At 41.2% G+C, this 26,305-nt stretch overlaps 1 protein-coding gene across 4 annotated transcripts in view; it reads left to right on the top strand.

Moving 5' to 3' along the window:
- Positions 1-26,305, top strand: part of bcas3 (BCAS3 microtubule associated cell migration factor) — a 345,864-nt gene that overhangs the window by 94,603 nt on the left and 224,956 nt on the right. For 3 of the 4 annotated variants that reach the window (XM_037120185.1, XM_037120201.1, XM_037120200.1), the window contains exons 17-21: positions 4,944-4,988; positions 14,664-14,788; positions 15,008-15,173; positions 15,263-15,360; positions 24,309-24,409. In XM_037120185.1, coding sequence (XP_036976080.1) covers positions 4,944-4,988; positions 14,664-14,788; positions 15,008-15,173; positions 15,263-15,360; positions 24,309-24,409 — 535 coding nt within the window. The remainder of the gene's footprint in view (positions 1-4,943; positions 4,989-14,663; positions 14,789-15,007; positions 15,174-15,262; positions 15,361-24,308; positions 24,410-26,305) is intronic. The other variant, XM_037120193.1, reaches the window with a different exon arrangement.

The raw sequence follows: 26,305 nt of genomic DNA, 5'->3' as shown, positions 1-26,305 counted from the left end.
CATTACACCTGGTCATGAAACACCTCAAACAGCTGTATTGGCTCTTTGGGACATTATCAGGCCTGGTGGGCTTCTTCATCCATCCGTACAGAACAGAGGAGGCATCAGTATTAATGCATCAGGACATGCAGCTGTGCGGCCTGCTCCTGCATGCACACAGCTGCACCAAGTCACCAAAAGCACACGCATACACTCACACACTGAGTGAAGCAGCAGGTTTTGCCCCTAGAGTGGGGGGTGATATCATATGCTTTCACGCTATACTTGCACAGGAGTACCCAGGCACCATCTGTCTGTCTGTGCACCCAGCCCTCTCTCTCTTTCATATGTGTGTGTGTGTGTGTGTGTGCTCGTGCGTGCACATGTGTGCGCACGCGTGATAGAGAGAAAGAGTGAGAGAAGCGTCCGGCAGCTGTATTTACACCTGTATGAGCAGATCCCTGTTGGCAGGGCGACAGAGGAACACACCAGCTGCTTAACCTACATTCCCTACCAGGCTGTCTTTGTGTGCACTGTGCCGTGACACACACGCAGATAGACATGTTGATGAAGCTTTTGCCCCCTTTGTTGGTCCAGGCTAACTCCAGGGATACCTTTCATAGACCCTGGCTTACTAACAGACCACCAATGTGCAAATTGATGCTGTTTGTCTTCAGTAACATTGTGTTTTTCACATCAAAGAAAAACTCACAAAGTTCATGCAGCGCCCCCTCTCTTGATTTAGATTTTGGTGTTTTTCCCCTGTCGAAGTGGGGAGATAATGTAGAGTCGGATGTAGCTTAGCATCCGCCTGATAACCTCTCCCCAACACGAGGCCAGGTCAGGGAGTGGAGGAGCACAGCCAAGCTTCTGCTTGTCCTCAACGTCTCCTGGGAGGCCCGAACAAGGAGAGGAGTGTTGGCTCTGACCCGACCTCTTGTTTCCTGTTGGCCAAATTTGGCCGAACGTTGGCCCCACATGAATTAAACCCCAAAAGAAAAAAAAAAAAGACATTGGTGACAAAATCAAAAGATTCTCTTTTGGTGAAATGTCACTGTTAGAACTTAATCTGTGAAAAATACATTTTCAAATAGTCAGCTCTGAGGAATGTCCACTTGTCCTTAGACACAGGAGTTCTATGAGGATAGATTTGACTTGTCAAAATGCCTGTCTTTGATAAAACTGGGATTTACAAGCAGACAAACTATTGCACACTTATCCCATCTACACACAGTCCGACTTTAACACAGACAAATGAAAATCCCAATGGAAAGATTGTCACACACAAAGCAAAACATCACCCTTGACCAAATCCTGCTGATGACATTTTCAAGCAAATGCAGATAGAGTGCAGGCGAGGTAACGAGAAAGACAACAGAGAGAGAATGAATTAGACCCTGTGACCTGCTGCAGATGTGCCCTCAGATTACTGTAATACGTATGTAAGAGCCAGCCCAGTGCTAGCCTCACTGAGACCAGAGCTACAAAGGGGCTTTAAGAATGCAATGCCCAACATCACATGGCAGCAAGAGTAAACCATTTGCACAAATCACCTCACTTCCCTCTCTTTTTAATGGCCCAGGCGGAGCTGCTATTAGGGCCAACGGGTTAAGAGATGAATGTGTGAACGGCTATTCTGCGGGAGTGGGGTCGTCACCCTCACAGGTCGATTACTCTCACTCTTTCCCCCTCTCTCCTGACTCTCTTCCTCTTTCTCTGCCTCCTCTCGGTAACACACCCACTCACCCCTTTTACTCCACTGACCCATGTTTAACTGATGTTTCCCAACATGCCACTGACCTGTGTGCGACTCTTTTCCACCGAACCTCTTGGATCAGGCAGTGTGTCATATAACTGGGCGGTCTTTGTCTACACTGTGGTCAGAACTGTTTACTGCCAGCACAACACGGTGGACAGTTTTCCCAACATGACCTCATTCTTTTGTTTTATTGTAAGCAGTGTGCAGTTTGACATTTTGATTTGTAACACTGAGGCTCAGATGCTCTGCTTTTCATCTCAACAGCACATCTATATGTTTTGAAACAGTTGGCTTTGAAAATCCAGACAGAATCCACCACTTCTAGTTATTTTATTATTATTATTTTATTTCCTTTTTGAAAATGAACAGACCTCTTTTTGCAGCCTAAGATAACAAATCACACTTGACCTAACAATAAAAAAATGTATCGAATTCATAGAGCACAATTTACCGTCGCAATTTTTAATATAACATGTAACTTTTTAACTAATTAATTGATTTTTTTATTGACAGTCCTGATAAAAAAAATACATACATTTGTAGGAACCATTGCTGGTTGGATGAGGCACTGCAGGTAATGTGAAGGAGACTGCAACAACATTTTTCATCGCAGTCAGTTGCACACATCTATGGGCCCAGTAGCGCATAGATCTGTAAGATAAGCTTACATTTTCAATATTTGACGGACAGTAGATGTGGACAGGAAATATTGGAGGAGAAAAGGGGGATGACATGCAACGAAGGTCCTTAACTGAAACCGAATTAGGATGTTTTGATTACATAATATGCATCGCCATAGACATCCAGGTCCCAGGGACATCCAACATTCCCCTTAATTCACACTAGCAAGTCATACCCTGACAGGATTATGTACATATATATATATATATATATATATATATATATATATATATATATATATATATATATATATATATATATATATATATATATATATACACACGCACATATGCTGCCATGTCCTAACTGTCATTGCTATTACTTCACCAGTTGAAGTTTGGCAGCAACCCAGACACCACTTTTACACTGAAATGTGTGTGTATATATGTCTTTTTACGTGGACAAATCCACTGAAAATGGCTAATTGACTTCCGTTCCATTGTCAGTGGATGAGTTTGCCTTTTTATTTACTTATTTATTTGTTTGTTTATTTATTGTGTGTCATGTTCATTATGAGGGCACAAAACAATTAGGGAACAGTGCAGACCAGCAGGTGATATACTGTACCTTATCAGAAAACATTCAGACATTAAAACCTCAAAAAAAGAAGAAAGTCTTAAAGAATAACATTCTGAAATAGATGCATTGTCTTTCCAGAGCTGGTAACAATAGCCACGGAAGAGTGATCCCTCAACTGTGGTTGTCAGACACTTGTGACAGAGACATTTAATGGAGGCATGATATTTAGAGTATTAACATTAAACATTATCATCTAGAATGACACTGGTGCACTGAAACAGTGAACTCAGAATATCCTTTCAACATTCTGGACACGTTGTCTCTTATGCTCACAGCACACTCATTCTACTTCAATTACTTAATTACTGAATTAGCGATTACTGTTAGAATATGATCAATTGCTTTTATGCTTTTATTTCATCAATTGCTGTTTTTACTGTATACATGATCATGGAGTACTCTTCTTTAAAGGTTGAATGGAAAGTAACAGTGCTGGTAACAGTTCTTTGATGGAGACCCTCATGAGTCGCAATGCACAGTTTAGTTTGTTACTTGGTATTTAGTTTTTCTACAACTTTCTTTCCAACCAACAATACATTCCACCAACGAGTCCCATTTGGATTATAATTTGTCTGTGTTAAGAAAATATGAGAGAGAAATTCTAAGTGGCATCTTGTAAACCCCGAAGCCTACTTGGCCTTTGCTACCCCCTTGGAGATCTCTCCCCATTCATCCATCACTCTCCCACTGGTGTCCATCCATTTACCCAGCTGGAGGCCCAGAGTGGGGGCTCAGCAGGTTTGATAGGCTCAGCGGAGGGTAGACAGTAGAGACCGTCCAACCCCCTTCTGTAACTCTTTGATAAGTGGCAGTTTACCAGGGGTCCCCATTACACCAACAACTGTGTTCATTTGTCAACTTGCGCTCCAGGAGTAAGACATTCCAGGGCAAATTGTTGCTCCCTGTCCCCCAGTTCCATTTTTCTACACATCCATGTACCAAGACTAATTGAAGAGTGTGTACTATCCTTGGGAGGGCCCAGGCAGATGCAGCGAAAGCGATAAAATAAAGGAGCACTGCAGAGTGCTTTGCTTGGATGGTGATTCTGTTTTTCATGACTGGGGAGGTTGGCTGGCAGGGACAGAGTTCAGTCTCATTGGACCTTTATTGCTGCAGGGAAAAGGCTTATTTACTGTAAACTGTTTACAGCGCTCTGTCACTATCTCTGGACATGCAGAATAAACACAGGAACACACTCCCACTCCTAATGTCTTGTAAACATTAGTAACACGCACAAACTGACAGATAGATAGAAATACACCCTGAAAAAGACACTACACACACGCAGACATGCACACACACAATGTGTACTTGTTAATGTAATCATAGTGAACACACATTTGTCCACACCCTCGCTTCCACGCACATTCACAAGACAATGCACAGCCAGAAATACACACTCATACTAAAAAAAGAAGCACATGCAAACACAACTCCTTCTCTCAACAATGCCAGAGTGCTGTTAGTTTTATTGGTGTCCCTAGTTATTATACAACTTGGATAAACTCTTCATACTCTTTCCTAATTTCAACAATCAGGACTGTTTGCCATATTTTTTCTGTCGTATTTACTGCACATGTCCAGTGCCTTTAAATTTGGGGAGAATGAAAAAAAAACAAAACAAAAAAAAAAACATGACATATGTCTGAAGAAAAAAATCAAAGTCTGTGGACATCCTGCATCTGCCAAATATATGGTATCACACTTTACAGAGCAGCTTGAGCAGATGAATCATCAAGCCATCCCACAGGTTTTCAAATCCATCTTAGCACACAGACATTCTGTTTCCTGCCTCATATGTGTTGTGCACTTAAGCAGACACGTCAAAACGTATGTAATGTGAAAAGTGTATTTGCTCAAGTGTGCTAGTTTAATAATGGTTTTTCCGTCTATCTCTGTATCCCCCCCACCCCCTTCACCCTCCCCCCACCCCCGTCTCATGAAGACCCTACCTCTTTGGGGCGGGATGTTTTGCCATTAAAACTCCATGGTGAGTTTTGCTTCTGCCCTCCTTGGCTCCCTCAGCAGCATGCAACTGTATACACCGCCACAGCACGCCACCTCCTTTACCTCTCATTTGTCTCCTGGTATATTTTCAACACATTCTGCAAAGTTTGTGCCGTCATTCCTCGGGGGAGCCTCCAAGGAGGAGTGTTTCATATTTTCTCATCTATTTTTGTGCCTTTTTTTGGTTGTGTTTTTGCAAACCCTTCAATTTTTCTGTGTATGTTGAGCTTTTGTAGTAGGATGAATCACCATGTGGTGTTAGAGCCACAATAGTACAAAATGAACAGAAGAGTTTTGTTGGATTTGATACTTATATGCAGTCATCAGATATCTTGCATCACCAGTTATGATTTCACATTACAATTATAACCTCATCTTTGAATAAGAAATATAAAAAAAATAAATACATGAAAAAAAAAACAAAAAAACAGAAATGCATCCTTTTGGTCTGTATCATAGGTGGTAGGTTAAAAAAAAATATCACTGGGCTTTAGGGCAATGCCATAACAGTTCTTGTCTGGTTACTGTGTGGTTTCTTTGAGCCACCCACTAGAAAAGACATCTCTGTCTTCTTGTCCTTTTCTTTCTCTCTGTTTAGACCCTCCATGATGTTTTTCCAAGAATAACGCCTTTGTTTAGAACACGTTGTTCTAATTTCCCTTTAGCCTGCCTTGGTTAAAGTTTTTTTTGACCATCCGATGTGTGTTTGCACGCATTAATTGTACATTGTGATATTCTGATATTCTTGTGAGCAGTGTCTTGTGGGGATATAATGTGAGTGATGTGCTAACCTCTCCAAAATCCTCTACAAAATGTTTGTTGCTAACTTTTTGGGGTAGTTTTAATTTTTCATTTAAAGTTGCATTGATAAATTGTAAGAAACAGTGGGTCTGTGTAATGTGAAAGAAGTTGCTCAAAGTGATGATCCGACAGAGAATTATCACCCCATTCTGCAACTCCTCTCTGCTGTCAGAGCTGCGTTTTCCTTAGATTATCGTTTTTTAAGTGGGAAAAAAGGTGATTTCGTCATACAGATTTAATACTCTGCGCTGAGGATCAAATGTTAGAGGATGCAGCATCTTCCTTTTCAAGAAACTTTTTCTTTACTGGGGGCTGAAGCCAAGTCTCTTGTCAACACTGTCTCGTGAAATCAGATGCTTACAAGCTTTTAAAAGAAGCCCCATTATGACAGAGTCACTTATGTAGAGATGATTGAGTGGCTCAGTGAAGTGAACTTTTTCCTTCCCGGCTCCCTGCTCTCCAGCTCCTCCCAGTTGACTCCATTCATTTTAGAAAATGAATAGCATGTGGTGCCTTCCCCAAGTCTTGGGTTTCGTCTTTTGTTGTGGGCAGTCACTCATACTTTTAATTGAAGCTTTTTTCTTTCTGTCTTCATCTACCTCCCACTTAATCTAGGCCCTTAGTGATTTCAGAGCATATACTTTTCAAAGGTACACATCATTAGCATTGGAATCTTGACCCTTGCAGTAACTGCCTTCCGCTCAAATTGGAGCTAGTTAAACGTATTGTTTCCCTAATAGTGTACATCTTGAGATGTGAGCTATGACAACCCAACTGCCAATTTCTGCTTTATTGTTTAGCATGCCCTCTGAAAGCTAGTATGCAGAGTTCAGGTAGAAATACTATCTTATTTAGATCTTATATTTCCTGTTACCAGATACCATGAACTGTATCATGCTGGCTCAAAAGTCTAAGTTCAATTGCTTCCTTTTGTATTTGCACGTACTTAAAGAGGTCATATTATACTAATTCTCACAATATTATTTCATCTGGGGGTCCTAGCAGAATAGGTGAACATGCTTTAATAAACACAAAAAACATTTGATGCATTGCTGCAGCATTCCTTTTCACATTTTGTCTTGAACGCTCTGTTTTAGCTTCAGAGTGAGATATCTTACCTCTGTTGAATCTTTGGTGAGAGTTTCACATGCGCATTACTAAACGGGCAGGAGATAGCCAATTAGAGGCAGAATAGGGCCAGTTATGCCGACGCATATGTTACGGATGTAAAAGGCTTGACTCCAGATCAGGCATTTCAGGAGCAGTGTTTTCTGTGGGACAGAGTATAACTCCCGTTGGTGTGAACTTTGGGCTTTTTTACTTTGCAGACTTTTTGCATTCACATGCATGCTACCTTACACAATAAAGAAAAGGCAATAACACAAAAAGAATATGACCTTTTTACTTAGATTGAATAGTTAGTGTAAAGTCCTCTTTTAATTTTTATTTATTTATTTTTTATGAAACACAATTTAACTGAACTTGAGAATACGTTTTTGAAAAAAAAACTTAAGATTTTAAGTTGAATGAGCAAGTTTTCAGATACTCTGACAGATGTTACCAAAAATTTGATTTCCTTTTGCCCAGTTTCAAGAGTCAAAGAGGACAGCCATAGCTGGCCTATTGGAGCTACTAATGTGTACCTTTATCATAGTTAGGACTTTTTTCATTACTGTTAAACAAATACCACAACTTAAAATGTATTGGAGCTGTTGTAAGCATTGTCGTTTTAGCTAACTACTGGTCTGCCCTGCAGTTAGCAATCCCCTCCCTTCTCTTTACTGTCAGAGTTTAATGTTCAGTGTTTACTGCCTAATGCAACATCAAGTAAGATGGAGTAGCTTTAAATTTCTATGTTCTCCGCCTGTGGAACAAGCTTCCTGAGTACCTAAAGTCTCCTAAAATGTCACCTCATTTAAATCAGAGCTTTAAACATTACTGTTTGTTGTGGCTTTCCAATGAGGTAGGTAAACAACCTTCTTTAATCCCTAAACTATTCATTTGCTAACTTTTGTGTCTTTAGTGTCTTTTTAAATGCAATTTTACCATTGTACCGAGCCTTGACTTCTATATTGAGGTTCGTACCCAACAGTGACTTCTATGTGCCCTTACACCCCTAATATTAAATTATTTTCCAAAGATAAGTTGATTCTACTAAAATCTGTAATTACTTTTTACAGTGTATATTTAAACAACTCATTTTTTGTTGAGATTTGTTTTATAGACATTATTTCACTCCAGACTATGTAATAGATTTAGAGGCCTTGTATGGCACAGAAGGTGAGGTAAAGGCAAAGGGGAAAGGAAAGGGTTTAAAAAAATAAAAAAATAAAAAAAATAAAAAGCCCTGGTTTCTCCTTGAACATTTGATGCCCTTCTCTTCTTATTTCCCCCAGTGGTTGTCATTAGCTCTGTGTGTTCGACACAGCCCCAAGGCTGCCTCTTTTCCAAGGGCTGTTGTAAAATAATAAATGTGACGCTGAAGGATGTGTCCTCCACATGACTGCCCTCTCTCTCTCTGCATCGCTCTGTCTTCCTTTCCCTTCCTGGTCGCAGTCTGAATACCAGCTCCTTTTTCTGATTTGAATTAGCCATATGGCCCACAATCGGCAGCCAAATGACAACCATACAGCTCTTTGTCATTGGACTGCCAGCTCAAGTGAGCTCTATCATATTTGTTTACTGCGAGGGCCCAGAAAATAAATGGAAGCTGCCAGTGGACTTCCACCACCACCACCACCACCACCCCCACGGAGGCGCCTCACATTAGCCCTGGACATAGTAATGCAAAGGGACTTTGATGGTTGATGTCACAGATTGAATTATGCCCTTGAGGAAAAGCTATTAGCTCAGTCAAGAGTCCTCATTTGTTAAATTAAAAGTGGAAATGGCATGTGAGTAGTCTTCAGTGAATTAAAGTTGCAAAGAAAATGGATTCCACCCCTTCCTAAAGGGCAATTGTACAAAGGGAAATCTCGTGGAGAGACAGGGGAAAAGGAGATTTGCTGTTTGTTTAGTGACATCTCCTTCCCCTCTCCCTATTTTCTTTTTAGAACATTTATTTTTAATAATTCATTGATATTGGATTATGTTTTTTCGGACTTCGTATCATTTTCCAACATACTCCTTTACCGCTGGTCCACTCCAAAACCTTGTTGGCCTTCATATGGAGAGCAGAATTAAGCCCTTGTCTCCTGGAGCTGTGCCACTCTGTCGTAAGGGCAGAAACCTCAACACTGTTAAGCCACTTCAAGTGAGATCAAGAGGAAAAGGATGATTTAAAACACAGATGAATAAACTTTAGTTGTCACTGTACCCAGAGGAGATGAGAACCAAGCTATGATCTTTGGTCCTGTTGGCAGGATTGACGCTAGCTGAAGTCTCTTCAAAGAGGCCCAAACCCTGCTCATCAGCCATGAGACCACAGAGGGGAGCCAGTATTATAGCTTGCTATCATACTGACAAGTGTATGTGCATTGGTGTTTGATTACATGCACTACTTGTGTGTGTGCGAGAGTGTGCGTGTGTATATATATATATATATATATATATATATATGTGTGTGTGTGTGTGTGTGTGTGTGTGTGTGTGTGTGTGTGTGTGTGTATATAAATATATATGAGAGAGAGAGAATCCTCCCCTAATGGCTGCAAATGTTGATCTCCTGTGTCTCTTAAAAGTCCTTTCTCACTGATTTGTCATCCTTTGAAAAAAAAAAAAAAAAAAACACAGTCAGATTTAAACCGTGTTTTTCCTTGATTTATTATTCAACTTTCATTTATATCCAAAGTCAACATGAAGACTACGAGGAGGTTACAATATCTTTGAGTGTAAGTTGCTATGTGGTATATTCGTCAGCCCCAAGCTCTCACCCTTGAAAACCAACATCAGCTCGAGCTGGAATAGGATTTGTGTTTCCTGGGTTATTGAAACCAGTAAACCACAGGGCCTTTGAGGGTTCAACATATTTTCCAGCAATAGGAGAGATGGAACACCAGGGTTTTCAGCAATTAAACACCTCACTATAGAAGAACTCAAGTCGGGGATACTGATCCCTCGTTTCCCCTATTCCCTTACCTTTTAACATGCTTGTTGCCTTTTAGTATGAATGCCTCATAGTAGGTGTCTTTTTTAACCTTAACATATTTTACTTTTACATTCTGTCTCTTCTATTGTTTTTTCCCTTTGATTTCACTTACTCTGATCCAGAATTGTTCAGATTGAAAGGCAGAAGAAGGGGGACATGCTTAGGGAAAAATGTCAGAAATGGAAACACTCCCTCATACCTAGCTGATAGATAACTAGACCTTTTGTTAAATGTTTTATCTTCTGGATGCACTGACAGACAAATAAGCCTGAGGAAGAGCTTGGAGGAGAAGACAAGGGCACCCTAGAGTTAGCCAATGCAATATCCTGAGAGTGACTTTATCTCCACTTCCATCTTCCTTTTACAGACGGGGCTTACTGTGGATTTTTTTGTTATTCAGCCTGCTCCCCTTGACCCAGCACAAATAAATACAAGCAATGAAACTTCTATAGAGGCTTTTCTTATGACTAACTTCACCATTTCCTTTTTTTCTGATCTCTCTTTCACACAGTGTTGGCAAAACAAAGACATCAACATCTCATTCCATCCAGGGAGTAATTTGTTAGGTGCTGACAGTCTGAAGGGAGGCAACAGACAGAGCGTTTTTACCAGCAACACGACTTTTATCACCTTTCACTTTAAAGTTAGTTGAACTACTGGACATAATATTTTCCCCTATAAGCATTATTGTTGAACAGCAGTCTTTGCAACATTGTATTACTTACAGTAGTTTATTTAGTTTTGCCATGTTTACTAATCAGCTTCCTGGTTATTGTCAGAGCATTCTATTTATGCCAACTCCTATAGTAAAGGAAAGTTATAGTAGCAGCAGTTTAGACCTGCTGAGGAAGATGCGTCAGCGCTTTCGTCGACAATACGTGCAAATGTTGCTGCGATTTAAACTCTTGCACCACTTGTAGACAATAGGAGGCAGAGCTGCAGTTATTTTTTTCTTTTCTAGGACTGTTTTCTTTGTGTGTTTGAGTTTATATGTTTAACATTTTATCTGCTGAAATATATAAATTAATACAACATCAACACTAATGCTTATACATATTATAATAACAATACAATCAAGAGTTTGGCTTCGAAGCACAACACCATAGCTTTTCCTGATTTTTGAAATGCAGCATATTCAATTTTTGTATTTACAGGTACAACCCTGATTCAAAAAAAAGTTGTGACGCTGTGTAAAACAGAATGTACAATCATTTCCAAACAAAATGAATTTAATGGCAACCGTTTAACTAAGTGTTCCTGAGCCCATAATAATATCCTTTAAACAATCATGTGTTTGACAAACTGGTGAACTTTGCATCATCCTTGCTTGTGAACAACTGAGCCTTTTGAAGATGCCCCTTTCATACCAAATCATCAGAGCCATGCTATGCGGGGTCAAGAGGAAGTCTGAACAAGTGAGTCTTGAGTCTTTTGCGGAAGATGGCGAGTGCCTTTACTGTCCTGACATTGGTCCAGAGTTTGTTCTACCACTGAGGCACCAGAACAGGGAAGATTTGTGACTTCACTGAGTGGACTTTGTTTGCTCTCAGGGTTAAGGTTAGGTCACAGAGGAGGGGGGTCACATTGGAGAATTTTGATAGATTTAATTGCAGCAGTCTGGATACCCTGCAACGGTTTTGTCGGAGAGGCTGTGAATCCAGCCAGGAGCGAGTTACAGTAGTTCAGGCGGGAGATGACTAGTGACTGGAATAGGAGTCCTTTGTGAGGAAAGACGGGTTCCTGGGGTGCAGGATATTCCGTCGTCGAGGATTACGCCCTTGTTCCTTTCAGCAATTTGTAAGTGATTTAAATGACACAAAGATCTGGTGTGCACCATAGCTCACCTGGTATGTGCTCCATGTGCAAAGACTAAGTCTATAGCAGTGTCTTGAGTTTGATTCCAAACTGCAGCCCTTTGCAGCATGTCATGGTACCAGGTGCTTTGTATCAGTTATGTTATTTCTGTTAATAAACTCATTTTTTTTTTTTTTTAGCAAAGATCAGGCACTTCTGCTAACATCGATTTTAACTTATACATTTTAACCTAAACCAAAAAATACACATGTAACAGCAAGCTTTCATGAGCTGGGTGTAAGCTGAATTACAATGTTTTTTCAACTTGCGCCTAGGACTAACAAAATGCGGAAACATCGTTGAACATTTGATGCAGAACGTTTTGTCTTTTTTTTAAGCCTTTGCTTTGTTCCCAACCAGTGAGTGTAGACAGAAGTGAGTGTGTTGCCTCCATACCCGTGCGGTTTCCAAAGGTCAATGTTAAGCACCCCTGTGGGAGTGTGTGACACCACCGTGAGTCTTCAAGCCCTTAGCCCACCTCATGCCTGGTCTGCTTTGACCGTGTTTTACTGTCCAGGTTGGTTATAAGGCTGGACAATAATACCAGACCCCGCTACTGTTCTCTGATCATTACCATATGGGGAACCCCATTGCAGCTGAAAACCCTTTCTGTGTCCGCCTCCCCTCAAACAGTCCTGACATGGTGAATAATCCAAAAACTCTCAATACATTCACTCCTGTGGCTGACACAAAGTGAAGCAGGCAGAGAGGGCAGCTTGGATGTTGCTGTTAGATGCATGTTCCATTGAGAGATACATATTTTAGATCATGTGCATACAGTGTGACTGAATGGATGTCACTGAGGGAGCATACATAACTTGTAAGTTCCTCAAAACAAGAAGTTAACAGAGTTATACCTACTGTACATTAGGAAAAACTCTCTTAAAGGACACTAGAAATGTAATAAATATTATTCACATTGCTCACTATTTATCAGTGCAGATGAACTGGCGATCTGGGAACACTTTCCCAGAAATTCCACCAGATACGTGTCCACTGCGTTACGGCTCTGATCTGGTCTTGCTCTGCCGTCCACCGTCCGGCAACCCCCACCAGTTACATTTTGAGTCAGCCACGGCGCAGTACTGTGGCCTGCTGCAGGGTGTCAATTAACATGTGATGTGCTGACTCCTATTCTAATTAATACGCTGTAGCCTGGAATGAACTGCATGGCCATCAGCTGGATGCAGAGACCTTGACGTGAGAAATTAATCAAATGAAAAAAAGTCTGCATGTCTTACTTACAGCACTGCATGTAGTCCTTCAGGGCATCATCATCTGAGCACCACAGGATGGCTCCTGTAACTCACAAGCTGCAGTAAATAGCCAACTCTATCAGACGTGTGGGCTATGGACCATGTTTTTGTGGAAATCTTGATATTGATTTGGATACAATGACATGGCTGGCTAGCTAGACTTGTTTCTAAACTGTCAAATTAAATTTGCTGTTTGTCAACCGTTTGCAATGCTATTTAGTTTAATCTTGCTAGAATCACTATAGTTTTCTGGCTAACAGCTGAGCTGAGCTGAGCTGAAGGCCTCTGAGAGCCGAGAGATCTGTGACCATTTACCTCCCGTTGCGAAGTTCTATCAAATGTTCCTTTTAGTGTAGAGTAGTGAAAAGGGTTTTGGTGGCATTAGACCCGTATGGGATTGTGATGTTTGTGAAGTAAGTCAAACTCAAGTGACGAAGTGGGAAGATGTCCAACGAGGTGTCCATAATCAGGCAACAATCTGGAGGAAGTTCTGGCAGTCACATTATCAGAAATGCCGGATGATGGACAGCTTGTCGGGCATTATCCCTACCGCGCAAGATATTTATATGATAATAACCTTCACTACTTTAATTCAAAATGTGCATTATACCAAGTAAATTTGAGTCTGTTTCAAACTCTTCAAAGCTAGTACTGGTAGTATCCTACATTCAACCTGGATAGAGTTCTTGTACATCTGTGTAGCTGATGAATGGTGCTGATTTTTACATGGTATTGCAGTATGCTGTGCTAAGAGTAAAGCCAGGGAAATCACAGCATTGGCAGATCCACTGCACTACCACTGGGGTTTCATTGAAATGAATAAGGAAGATTGCAATTTGGGCCACCATTTGTCTAAATGCAACCTATAACAGAAGCACATTTAATTGTTGTCTTCTGACACATACCTTCCTTTTCAGATAGGAAGATGATCTAGAATGGTGGCTCAAGTGTGTATAGGGGACGATTGAGCAGGTGGACATTTTGTAATATGTGTCTTTGTGTTTTGTAGTGACCTTGTTTATTTTCTGAATATCTCATGTATCAACATTTATTGATGAGCAAAATATTTCTCCCCCCTCACAAAGATGGATTTTTTATTTGCAGGCATTTGAACAACCCTTTGCTTAGCTCTGTGCATGCAAAGCACTTTTATACAATTTGTGTTTATTCTTTGCAATTGCCTCTAAGGTGTTCCATTCCTTGTGTTATCGTGTTGAAAATCACAGCTTCTTCTGAATCATTCTGGTTGTTACTTTTTATGGAACCAACCCAAATTGGTTTGAACGGTGCTACATATTTAATTTTGATTTCAGTCCTTTGGCGGATGAATTTAGAAACAGTGAAACACTGACCATTGCTGGGTTGACCTTTGTAGTTCACATTCACATTTTCACAAACATTACTGGATTTGTTTACGGCTTAAGAGAGGAGGTGTGCTGCTCGTTTGTAGTTCATGGGAAATGCAGTCCTCCATTGGAAATAGCAATTCTCTTCTCTATTTTGTCTCACTGAGTTACAGTACTACAATCAGTCAATCACAAGTAATTTGAATTCGAGATATTCAAACCTCATACAGTACATGGAACACCCCAATACCTAAACACTGCAGTTAAGTTTTTATTTTGTATCAACATTGTACCCTTTTTTTCCCCCTCCTTAGCAAAGCTAAGCCACCTCCTCAGATCTCTCCAAGCAAGTCCAGTGGAGGAGAGTTTTGTGTGGCAGCCATCTTTGCCTCATCTCGATCCTGGTTCATCACCAACCCAAACATTAAAAGAGAGAAAGGTAAGATCATGGTCTCCCAAGATCCTGGCAAAGTCAAAACATTTCCCTCCAAAAATGAAATCATATATATAGGACACAGAACCTTGAATCAAAGGTCCTCTGGCCAAGATTCGAACTAGGGACCGCTGTGAATGCGGCATGCACTCTTATCCACTCTACTATCTGCGCGCCCAAACTGAAGTACTTTTTTAACGGCCTTCTTTTACATCCTCATCACAGATCAGTCCAGGCAGTCGGTTGTTGACTCACTGTATATCATCAGTTGCTACGGAAACTTGGTGGAACATGTCCTGGAGCCCCGACCTATTAGCACTGCTCAAAAGATTAGCGATGACACACCTTTGGAGCTCAGCACCTGTCCAAGGGCCTGCTGGACTCTATCCAGGTAACACTGTGTCCTGTGTCCACTCTATCCTTGGAAAAAGTGTCACTAATAAGTAATGGCTCTCATAGTTGTCTTATCTTTTGGACTAGGACTCCACAGTGGAATGAGCTGCAGCCACCCTTCAACTCCAACCACCCCTTGGTGTTGGCTTCAGACCTGGTGCAGTACTATCAGTATCTTCTGGCTTGTAAGTGCTAAACAAACCCTTTTGCCAAATTGTACACATTTTGACATCAAGGTACGCTCATTATAAAGGTAATTGGACTGGGCGTTTACAGCTAAGTTGAGTTAACATAACGATAGATCCCAAAATGCAGTATCAAATGGCCCCGGTGCAAAATGATTTAAGACTGTAGTATTGACAACTTCTGATGTCACCAGTTCCTGTATCTGTAGCCCTTTTTAGATAGAAAAGGTGGCACAATTGCTCCAAGGTAAGGGCGGCAATGTGCCGGCTTGTCCTTCTAAAATGGATGTGTAATATTCCTCCTTTTCTAAAAGCCGCCTCTGAGGTAGGTGTAAACATGTGACATGACGTGAAGCAGGAGTTGGGCTGTGAACAATAACGAAAAATTTGTCTTCAAAATAAGAGCTTTACATTGCACCCCATTGGAGTTTAGAACTGGGTTCTTAGCAGGGGGCTTTTAATTTGAAAGTAGCTACCGTTTTTAGCTTGCCCACACAACAAGCTAACACATCCTAACAGCTACAGAGACCGAGGAGACACTACCATCTTCTGGATCTCAGTGGCTAGTTGCTCATTTTATTGTCCGCGGATGATATTGGTTTTAAAACTCCCCAACTGCTGGTCGCACAATAGTGCAGGTCATTGACACCTCTGCCCATCTCACACAGAGGCTGGCACATTGACGCCTCGTTTTTAGATAGCAGGCGAAGCGGAAATAAGTGTATCCTCCAAGGCGGAAAATTGGCAGATTAAAACAGACCCCCAATTTGCCGGCCTCTGTCTAAAACCGCGGATCGAGCCGCCAAAAGGACGAGCAAATTGGCGGATTTGTGCCCCGTCTAAATAAATTTTAGTGTAAGTTTATAATCACAATGCAGCCTCTTCTGCTTAGCTCATTCACATACACACACAAACATGGACACGCAATAAAGTAAGTGAACAGAGCAGAGAGGCCATGGTAAACCAGGTGAAGTCAAGATAACTTAAAGTGACCGACTTAAAGTCAGTACTTTATCAATACATTTGTTAAACAATCCTAAACACATAGAAAAGCGATGTTTAATCATCTGTCTGCAGTCTGTCACCTGTCACTGCTATGTGTTACCAAAGCACAGTGGGCTAGCTTGGTCTGTATGTAGTCCAAATGTTTGCCAGGCATCTTAAAATTTGGCATATTTCTGTTAATTTAGCTACTGGCTGAGACAAACCGGCCCCCTCTTCAATCTACCAAGTAACAGCAGTCAGTGAATCACACACAGTAACAGCAACAGAGACAGAAGGAATGATATTTTGACATTTTAGTTTTATTTCCAGTTTATATTGTGACTTTGCTGTTATAAACATTACCATGGCAAACACTTGACATTTGAAATATAAATAAATGGCCACTACTAGACGTACTATTGCATAATAAAGTATTGATCTGCTACAAAACGACACTGAAATAACAACATCGATACTCTTGATGGATTTGCCTGTACTGTGTGTACTAAGTTTGCCCATATGCCTCATAAAATATAGCTCTTTGTATGCTTTATTTACAGAGGCCAACAAGACGATGTATGTTTTCTGTATGTATTACGCATTATTAGTCGAGGGGGTGGCCCCAAATCCCTGCTGATTTTCCATGTTGACTGTGTTGAAAGCCAGTCCGCAGCCTGTTAGTGGTGCCACATGCTGAGGTGAAACCTTACCAGTAGACATCTATAACATTTACTCTCTCAAAGACAAAGACAGATACTTTTACCATTGCATATCCTCTGAGCCCTGTCAGAAGTAATCCTAGTTCTTCTGATTGGTTCTGCACCTTGAATCTACTCTTCCCAGCCACAGCACACACCTACTTCAGGACATGCTAGCACAATGCTACAAACTAATACAACAACTACAAAACAATGCTGCGACTCTGACCAATTAGCTGACACCCTAAACTCTTATTCAATAATAAGCACGGAGCAGTGAGCACTTTAGGTTGCCCTCTGAAAGGCCAATTCACATGTATTCTCGAGTGCACACGGATGGCCACACACGGAATCAATCCACCCCCTGGAATAAGCTGGCGTTTTGAGCTCCCTCCATAATTATAAACACACAAAATCTGTAATTAGCTCTTGCGGCTGCTCCAGGGTAAGTGGTGGCTGTGTTTACCCTAATCTCTCCACTCGTCTCCGTTGACTTCTGCAGTGCTCCAGGTCTAACTGGTAGGATATTTTCTCAAATTAGTGCTAATGGTCTCTCCTAGTGTCATAGCGATGAGGACACGTTGGGGTGACGGGCATGGGCGTCAGCATTCTCTACCGTTCTCTCTGCCAGAATGGGCAGTGGGGCTGTGGCTGCATAATGAGAGAGATTCATAGCATTAACATTTACATCCAATTAACAATAGCCAGATAACACCGCCGTGTCTCTTTATTCCCCAAACCAACCAAGTGTGAACCAATGAGAGGTCAAGACGCTATAAACATAATTGTTCAGCCCTCTACCCACTTCTTGTGCTCCTGCCAGTTTCCCTCTGGGCCAGAGTCCTATACACCACCAACAGTGACCGAGTTGCTCTTGGAGTGCCACCTTCCATTTTTGTGCTTTGCAACTGAGCACAGACTCTCAACATCCTTTTTCTCAGCATGTTTCCCATTGCCAGCCCTCTCCTCTGCCGTTTCCTCCAGGGCTTGGCAGCGCAACAGAGAAGTGATCCAGGAGAAAGAGTCGATTTGACCTTAGGATGAATTACAGCACAGCCATACGCCTCTTGTCCAGCTGCCTCTTACTGAGCATAAAGATCATGCCGCTGCAGAGGAAACTGAAAAGACACATTGTTCTTACTTGCAGAACAAATTGTCCTATGTAGATCTAATTTGCATTGTGGATACAACCATCAGAAGAAAGAACAAATAGCAAGAGAGGAATAAATCAAGACAAGGAAGTTTAGACAATAAGACCAGAAACAGAAGTAGTGAAAGAGTCAAGGAATGAGGGTAAGAAATCTATATAAATATCCCCCACAACTAATTGTTGAACAAACAATGACTATGTCTCCTGAAAGGTGGAAAGGAGGTGGCAGCGCTTGATTGACAGGCAATGGTCTCCGGTCTCGTGGCTCTATATTGGATGACCCAGACTGATTAAAAATGCAGCATGCAAGGAAAGGAATAGGAAGGGGAGAGGAAGGGCCGGGGTCAGGCCAGACCGGAGCCTCCAGGATGGGATGATAAAAGGCAGCAGTGGCGCCACTTCATGGTCACTATCTTCACCTGTCCATCTGTAGAAGCTACTGGCAGCACTCAGCCTCACAGAGGATGGCAAGTGCATCACTGCTTTGGAGAGATAAGGAAGAAAGAGGCACACATTATACAGTATACCCACAAATAGAGGAGATGCAGTACATTCTGGCTAAATAAAAGCCATCTCAAGCCAAGTCTTTAGTGTTTGGGGAATCCTCTATCTACAGCTGAAGCAGAGTCTCATGATTCCAGTTTTTGTCTATGGGTACATGCGGGAATTGGACCTTTTCTTCTGGCCCAAAGTGTTTGAGAAGGGCAATAACAGAATAACTACTGTAATCTAATCAGTAATCAGACTTTTTATTCAGAATGAGTTTTTTCTACCTATGATTTTTAGTCAATATTTATCAAGCGGTCTGCAGTATCTTTTCCAACACCTCTTCCCCTTTCCGCAAAGTTGCTCTGAAGCAAACAAACCAGTGAATAATTTACCACCTAGATTTCTGGCTGGCTCCTTTGAGCTTGGTGATGATGGCAGAAACAGAGTATGCTTTTTGGCCTCCCCCGCCCACCTGTCATATAATGTGCTAATTGTGGAGACTGACTGACTGGCTGGCTCGGCCGCTCTCTTGGGACTCGGAGGCCCATGACAGGCCAGCCACAGTTGCCTCGTCAATAGATCTAATTGCTCTGAGAGAAGGGCCAGAGTGAAGGCTTTGGACCATCAGGCGTTTGGTAAAGAGAAACCATGGCGCCATGACTGGGTCAGTAATCAAAGAGAGGGAGAGAAAGGATGGGGTAAGTGTAGCGCTGGCTGAATGAAGGAACTGTCAGTCAAATACGCCTTGAATGATATATAATGACTAAGCTATCCCAGTCTGTCAGTATGCCAGCACCTATCTGCCAGAGTACTACTCAAAAGAGGAAAGTGAGAAGAGAGGAAAGTGAGAAGAGAGACAGGTGGAGCAGTCGAGAGGGAGCCCAGCAAGTGAAATGTCTGGCAACCAAGTATGACAGTTCAATGTAAGGGGGGGGGGATAAAACACTAATAAAATGAATCTTTAAAAAATACAAATGAAAGAGATGAAGGTGAACAGAGAAGACAGCCCAGACAAGACGGCTATCCTCTGTCCACCGTGCAGCCAGCACTCCAGATCTATCAGATTGTTAGCCCCTTATCTATCCCTGGAGATCGGCCCGTCCGGTCCCTGGCCCAAGGCCCTGGGAGGTCGGGCTACATCAATACCTAGGCAGCCTTTGTTCTTGTTCTGACTCCCTGCTTCGCTGCTCTGGCTAACAGGCCACTGGCTACCAGCCTTCAGCACAGCAAAACACCACTCTCTTCACAGTCAATAAAGACTGTGACACAGACAACTCTGTTCCTTGGTAGAGTAGGGAAGATTATTTTTCTGTTTATGTGAGTATGCAAGCGTATAATCATCAGATTTGTTATTAAAGAAACAGACTCAAACAAATCAATCTTCATTCATACTATTCATCAACAAGGAAGTTATTATTACGAGTCATATTTTACCAATTATACTTTGACACCGACCATCATTAGCCAATTGCATGTGAGTCACGGCTATACTGATAGACAGACTTTCTTCTCATTTTACTGCCACTGGTGGTTAGAAGTAGGTTCTTTTTAGACACGCAGTTCTATTTTTCAGGACTTTCATGTCAGACACATTCAGAAAATACATACAGATGCATACATACATGTATACATGATACATTTTTTATCAGCAGATGAGAGTTTTGGCATTTTCAGCAAATAATTCCCTCAGAAATACAAATATTTATATATAAATACAAACATTGTACTTTATTACTGTATGGGAATACAAGCATTAACACTACTGCCCAAAAGGTATGCCATATTTAGAGACATGTGATGTTAAAAGGTCATCAAAAACTCTGATGGTAAACATATATACTGTGTTGTCTCATGGTGTTTACCCACATATTGTTCATCCCGTGTCCACCAATTAGTTTTCATTATTATGAACCTTTCCTGGCAAACAAATGAGCTATCACCACACTATACTATAGGATGAACCTATTAGCCATGATAGAAAACAGGATTTAGTGATGAGGCAGTTATTTGGGCTGTGGAAGACTGAGAGTCACCACTTCTGGCACACCTCTGACAGTGTCACTGTCAAGCAGAAAAGCAATGCCTAGCTCCTTACAATGAATGTCACTAACTCTCTGCAGTACTAGTCCTGGCTCATGATATTTAACATTGTCGTGCAGATTTTTGGCATTGGATAAGATCTGAATGACTTAACTTTTTTTGTATTAAATTGTGATGGTATGTTGGCCTGCAAAGGCTGAGAGTCACCATTTTTCCTGTTCATGCCAACAATCTCTGAATGTCAGTCCTACATTTTAAACTACAGCCTGACTGATACTCGATTTTTATTATACGTTTATAATAAATGAAATTAATAAAGTATTTGCTATGATATAAATTATCTGAAATGACTTTGGCACAGTGAAACAGTACATTTTATTGGGAATTGAATAACTATACATGTTTAATCTCAGATATAAGTGTTTTATATTGACACGTATTTGATAACATATAGTGATACTGATATGTCTGTGAGAGGCCAATATTGGGTTATCATATTGACCAGCATATTTGTAAGCCTCTGTTTTACACATTTGTCTACAGTTGATGATTACCATAGAACTGATTCACATCCTTTCTCATTACTCTTTCATTCCAGCCTATTCAGATTTTTCCTGAAATCGATCAATAACATTCTCATATCTACTGTGACTATAGCATTGCATTCAGACTCCTTTCTTGAGAGTGGTGCAATAAGTTTGCACTTAAAAAATTTGCTGTCTGTGAAATTGCCTTGATGCTCCATCTCTTAAGAGCCTGTAATGAGTGTTGTAAAAGGCAAAGGCCGAGTGGCTGGCCTAGTCGGACACTAAGATGGTTACATATGACTGTAACTGCCTTGGTCAGTCTGGCTCCTGACATGCACACTAACAGACACACTAACATGTGTGTGTACACACACACAAACACACAGGGGAAGATTGTTTCTTTGCTTGACCCGTGGGGATGACCACTATCTCCCCACACTGGAGCCTGGCCGTGACTGGCCATTGAAAGCCCCCCCCCACTGGAAACCTGATCCAGCCAGTCTAACAACTGCTTCAGAACATCAATAATTAATTAGGGAACAGCTATTGGCCCCAAGGGTCAGAGAGCAAGGCAAGAGAAGGGGAGGGGCAGTGGGAGTGAAGGCAGTGGTAGGAAATAGGGGAGTCGTGATTTTAATAAGTAACACAACATGGGCTTTGTTCTTCTCTCTTCCATCTTACAGCATGAGAACCCTTCTCTGCCTTGCTCTCTCTTAGCCATAGCTCACATTTCCCTGTTTTCCCTCTTGCAACAAATCTGTGAGTCTCTGAAGTGTCATTCACACAAATTACCAAAAATGCCAAAACACATTTCACTTAGGACTTGTATCTTGCCATTCAGATAGTTTTGGTTGCATTCGTTTTTTTTTTGTTTTTTTTTCATTGTTTGTGTTGTTTTGTTTTGTTTTTTTTTAATTGGATGCTTCAACCTTCAAAAGTCTGAAACCACATTCAAGACAGCAATTTATTTGTATAATAAGGTTTGATTTGGGAGATTGTTTGAGACATATTTAACTGCTCACAGATATATTGAGCTCCCAACAAGTGGACGGTAGATTTATGTAGTGCTAATACAATAGTAAGTCAAGAGAAAATTAGTCATCAGCAGTTTTGAAATCAGTCAATCATTTGAATAATTTATGAAAATGTCACTGTAAAACATACCTTGGCCCATTTAATCAAAAAGCCTAAAAGCTTTAGTTATAAACTCTTCATAGGAAACAAGCCAGAGTGTTCAATAATCAGTGAAGTTTATCAGCTCTTCCTCCTGCATGAATGTGCATGTTAATGTAGAGATGCACATATTGTTTCTGTTGCTGGAGGATCTCTGCAGGTGACGTCATTAATATTTTCCTCATTGAGGACGTATTTCTCCCCTCTCATCCCACCCATCACTGATCAGGATGATACTTTTCATGACCCGTCCTGCCTGATCCATGGACTGAGGTTGGTGTACACAGAGAGGGACGCTCCTCCAGCGCTCCTCCTCCTCAATGTGATATCAGTGTATTTTTTTTATATGCAGACAGAGTTGATGGGACAGATGATTGTAAAATGGCGCAACAGTGGGTCAAGCACATCCCTGTCCTTCAGTGCAGATGCGTGCCACATACTAACATGGTTCTTAAAGGGACTGGGAGACGACATTCAGATTGGTTTGATTTAAGTTCTGCCCAGAACACACCCATGATTAATTCAGAGCATAAACACCACCCCTTGGCACTGTGCACCATGCTTTGTGCCCAAAATATCCACCATGTCACTGAAAAAAATGGACTTGGATGCACCCTAAACAAGCCTTTAGACCATCTAAATGTGCCCTCAGTGTTTAGTCAAGGAGCAGAGTGTGAAATGTTCATTTTAAATACAAAGTCATCCTGATATAATTAATTATTTGATAACTTGGCCTATTTCTTCTCTGTATTTCTTCTCATATCTTCATGTTCACAAGTCACACTTCTCTGTCAATCGTCTACAAGTAACTTAACAACAACACTTAGACGGTGAATACACAGCTGTGTTTTGTTATACTTTATCCAGTGCAGTTTTATCTGTTTCTCTTGGTATTCTGTTGATGCAGTTCAAGTTTCTGTGGATGGCGCGTCTTTCTATGTCTATTCAGCCACGGTAGCAGCTCACTCCAACTACCCATTCATCCCAAACTCATCCTTTTTTTTCCCAAACACAATTTTACATACAACAAACACTACTCAAGAAGCAGGTGTAAGAACTGTTCAAACCTCGTACTTCATAAAAGACATGTGTTCTTCATGTTGTTGTGGGGGTGGGGGTTGATGTGACAATGGCGACTGAGGTGTCAAACACCAAACTATTTCCATCAGGGTTGTATGAACAACTGGCGTGTGAGTATGTGTAAGGATGAAGCGAGATGTGCACTTGACAAGTTTATTAGCCATTCCTGTGTTAAACAAACCCCATCCCTGAGGTTGGAGACATACAAAATACTTATTCTACACATAAGGCCGCATTCTCCATGCCTTCTTATTTAAGCCTCCAAAAGCCCCATCTGTTTTTTGGTCTCTCTGTAACTGTCTCTTAATTCAATTGTAACACACACACAGTGAAACATTGCCAACAGTAGTCTACTTTTGTGCACTGACCAAGTGTGGACTTCTGTTTCAGCAAATGTATGTGAATTGTTAATGCTAATATGTTATCATCCCAATATGTTATCATCCAAGCTTTACATACTCAGTCAGCTTTGACTTACTGATGGCCTCTCTGATAGCTGTTTCAGGGCCATATTTGATGTTTAATGACTTTACACTTTTTGTATATCACATAAGAAATACGGAATACTTGAATTTTAGAGATATTTCTGGCCTGATATTGGACATAGACACACAATATTAGCTCCAGTTATTAGCTTCATCTTATACAATATAATATATTTAACATCACATTGCTGTGTGTGTGTGTGTGTGTGTGTGTGTGTGTGTGTGTGTGTGTGTGTGTGTGTGTGTGTGTGCGTGCGTGCGTGCGTGCGTGCGTGCGTGCGTGCGTGCGTGCGTGCGTGCGTGCGTGCGTGTTCTCTCTCAGCGATGCCCCCAGGAAGCCCAGGACCAATCACGCGTCATGAGTCGTCAGACAGCCTGGCGTCTGACCACAGTGGTCAGGAGGATGAGGAGTGGCTCTCTCAGGTCAGACCTTTACCTTATCCAACATTACAGTAACATTATGTTAGTCTGTAACAAGCAGACAGGTGATTGACATTGCAACAGATCATACCAAGCTTTTGGTTGCTTTAGTGAAGTACAAACAGGCATGGAGAGTCTCAGAGTTTGATGGAGACTGACAACTGCCCATTTTTTATGCATTTGTTTCGTTATGCCAACTATTTCTTCCGCAGTGTTGTCCCAGTATACCAGCCTATACCAACATTCAAATTAAATTCAATACTGAACACCCATCTTCTTACCCTAACCTATGTGAGCCATTAGAAGGCAAAAATTCAAAGGGCCCTCTCTAGCCAGTGTTTGGTTGCTGTGTTTTGGACTATTGTAGTAACATGAGAAGCATGGCAGTGCAAAATGGTTGATTTCATAGAAGAGGACCTGCTCCCTCTGTCACTGGCTTTTGTATTATTACATAAGCCCTGCCAGCTGTCTGATATGTACTATACAACAGAGATGAGAAAGAACTGAGATAGCAATGGGACATGGCTCAGTTGCCTCCTTTAAGTGGGCTTACCTGCGTAAAAACAAACAATCTGTAATAGTTACAAGGAGGTGACAATTAAGCTTCCCTGAAGATTGGTTGGAGACCAAAACAATTGAAGTGAATACTGAGCTTGCACTTGTTAGTCTGACACAAACATAGCTCCATATAAATGCTTATGGTGCTGGACGTGTAATTGGACTAGTGTTTAACACATTAGCCATACCAATTTTATCAGATGATACAATACAGATTATTTGATTTAGGTTTGCTCCACTACCCCCAAGTGGCCAAACTGCATTAATTGCAGATTTTACAGCATCATCTCATCTTGAGAGATGCCAACCAGATTTGGCAAAATTGTAAACGATTGTCCTGAATTCCATCTACTTTTGGAGGACACAGTTGGATTGTCATATGGACATGCCGTATTCCTTTTGTTATCAAGTAGAATTCACTCCCCAAGGGTTGATACCTGACCTGATACCTTGGTGTTCAAGTTAACTGACTTTTACATGATCCTGTCTATCTATATTTGTATGTGGAGTAATTTAATCACAATTCTTCTTGCTCAGCCAAATAGCATAACTTACTTTGCGGCTTCTTCCAAAGCACAAACGCCATCTTGAATTGTGCTCAAATGTTTAAAGTATTTTGGTCAAGAAGATGTCGGAAAACTGCAGTGCACATTCCCTCGTCTTTTCAGCTTGGTTAACCCTCAATGCGCTCAGCTCTGGTGTCGGCAGGTAACCCACTACATTTTCACCATCAATAATTCCACTGCATACATAATTGATTGGTTAAAATGCAACCCATTTAGCTTGCAGAAACCCTGGTTCATATCTGCCATGATAGTTTGCCAGGAGCAAAACTATCCATTGCACTAACCCAGAATTTTGGCGACATCTTGTCAAAGCACTGGTATTTATGCATTTGTCAGTGGTTGGAGATGAAACCACATTGCTACAAACCTTAGGATGTACCTAAGATGATTAAGAATAAGCTTGTATGGAAAATTCCTGTATATCAGTGAATTAGGGATAAAACCACTAAATCAAAATTAAAGATGGGTTTTTAGATCAGTAATACAATGTAATTTGTTCTTGAAGTCCCACAAAAATGTATGGAAAAACTGGTTGCATATTAGAACATAAGAAATGCTGAATATGATAGGCCATGCTGAATCAGAGACAAAGCACTGCTTTGTGAAATTCATTAGATCATATTAATGGCCTACGGATTATCAGCAGGCATTTTAGCATCGGGTTTACATTTAGGATTGATTGGCTGTTCCCTAATGAAATGTGAGGTTTTGAATGATTCACTCGACTGCTACTTTATGCGTTTGCTATTTCTGTCAGGCATTTAAGTGACCATTC

Source organism: Acanthopagrus latus, chromosome 2 (assembly GCF_904848185.1).
Source record: "Acanthopagrus latus isolate v.2019 chromosome 2, fAcaLat1.1, whole genome shotgun sequence".
Classification (NCBI taxonomy): Eukaryota; Metazoa; Chordata; class Actinopteri; order Spariformes; family Sparidae; genus Acanthopagrus; species Acanthopagrus latus.
This window is presented reverse-complemented; position numbering and strand designations above follow the sequence as displayed.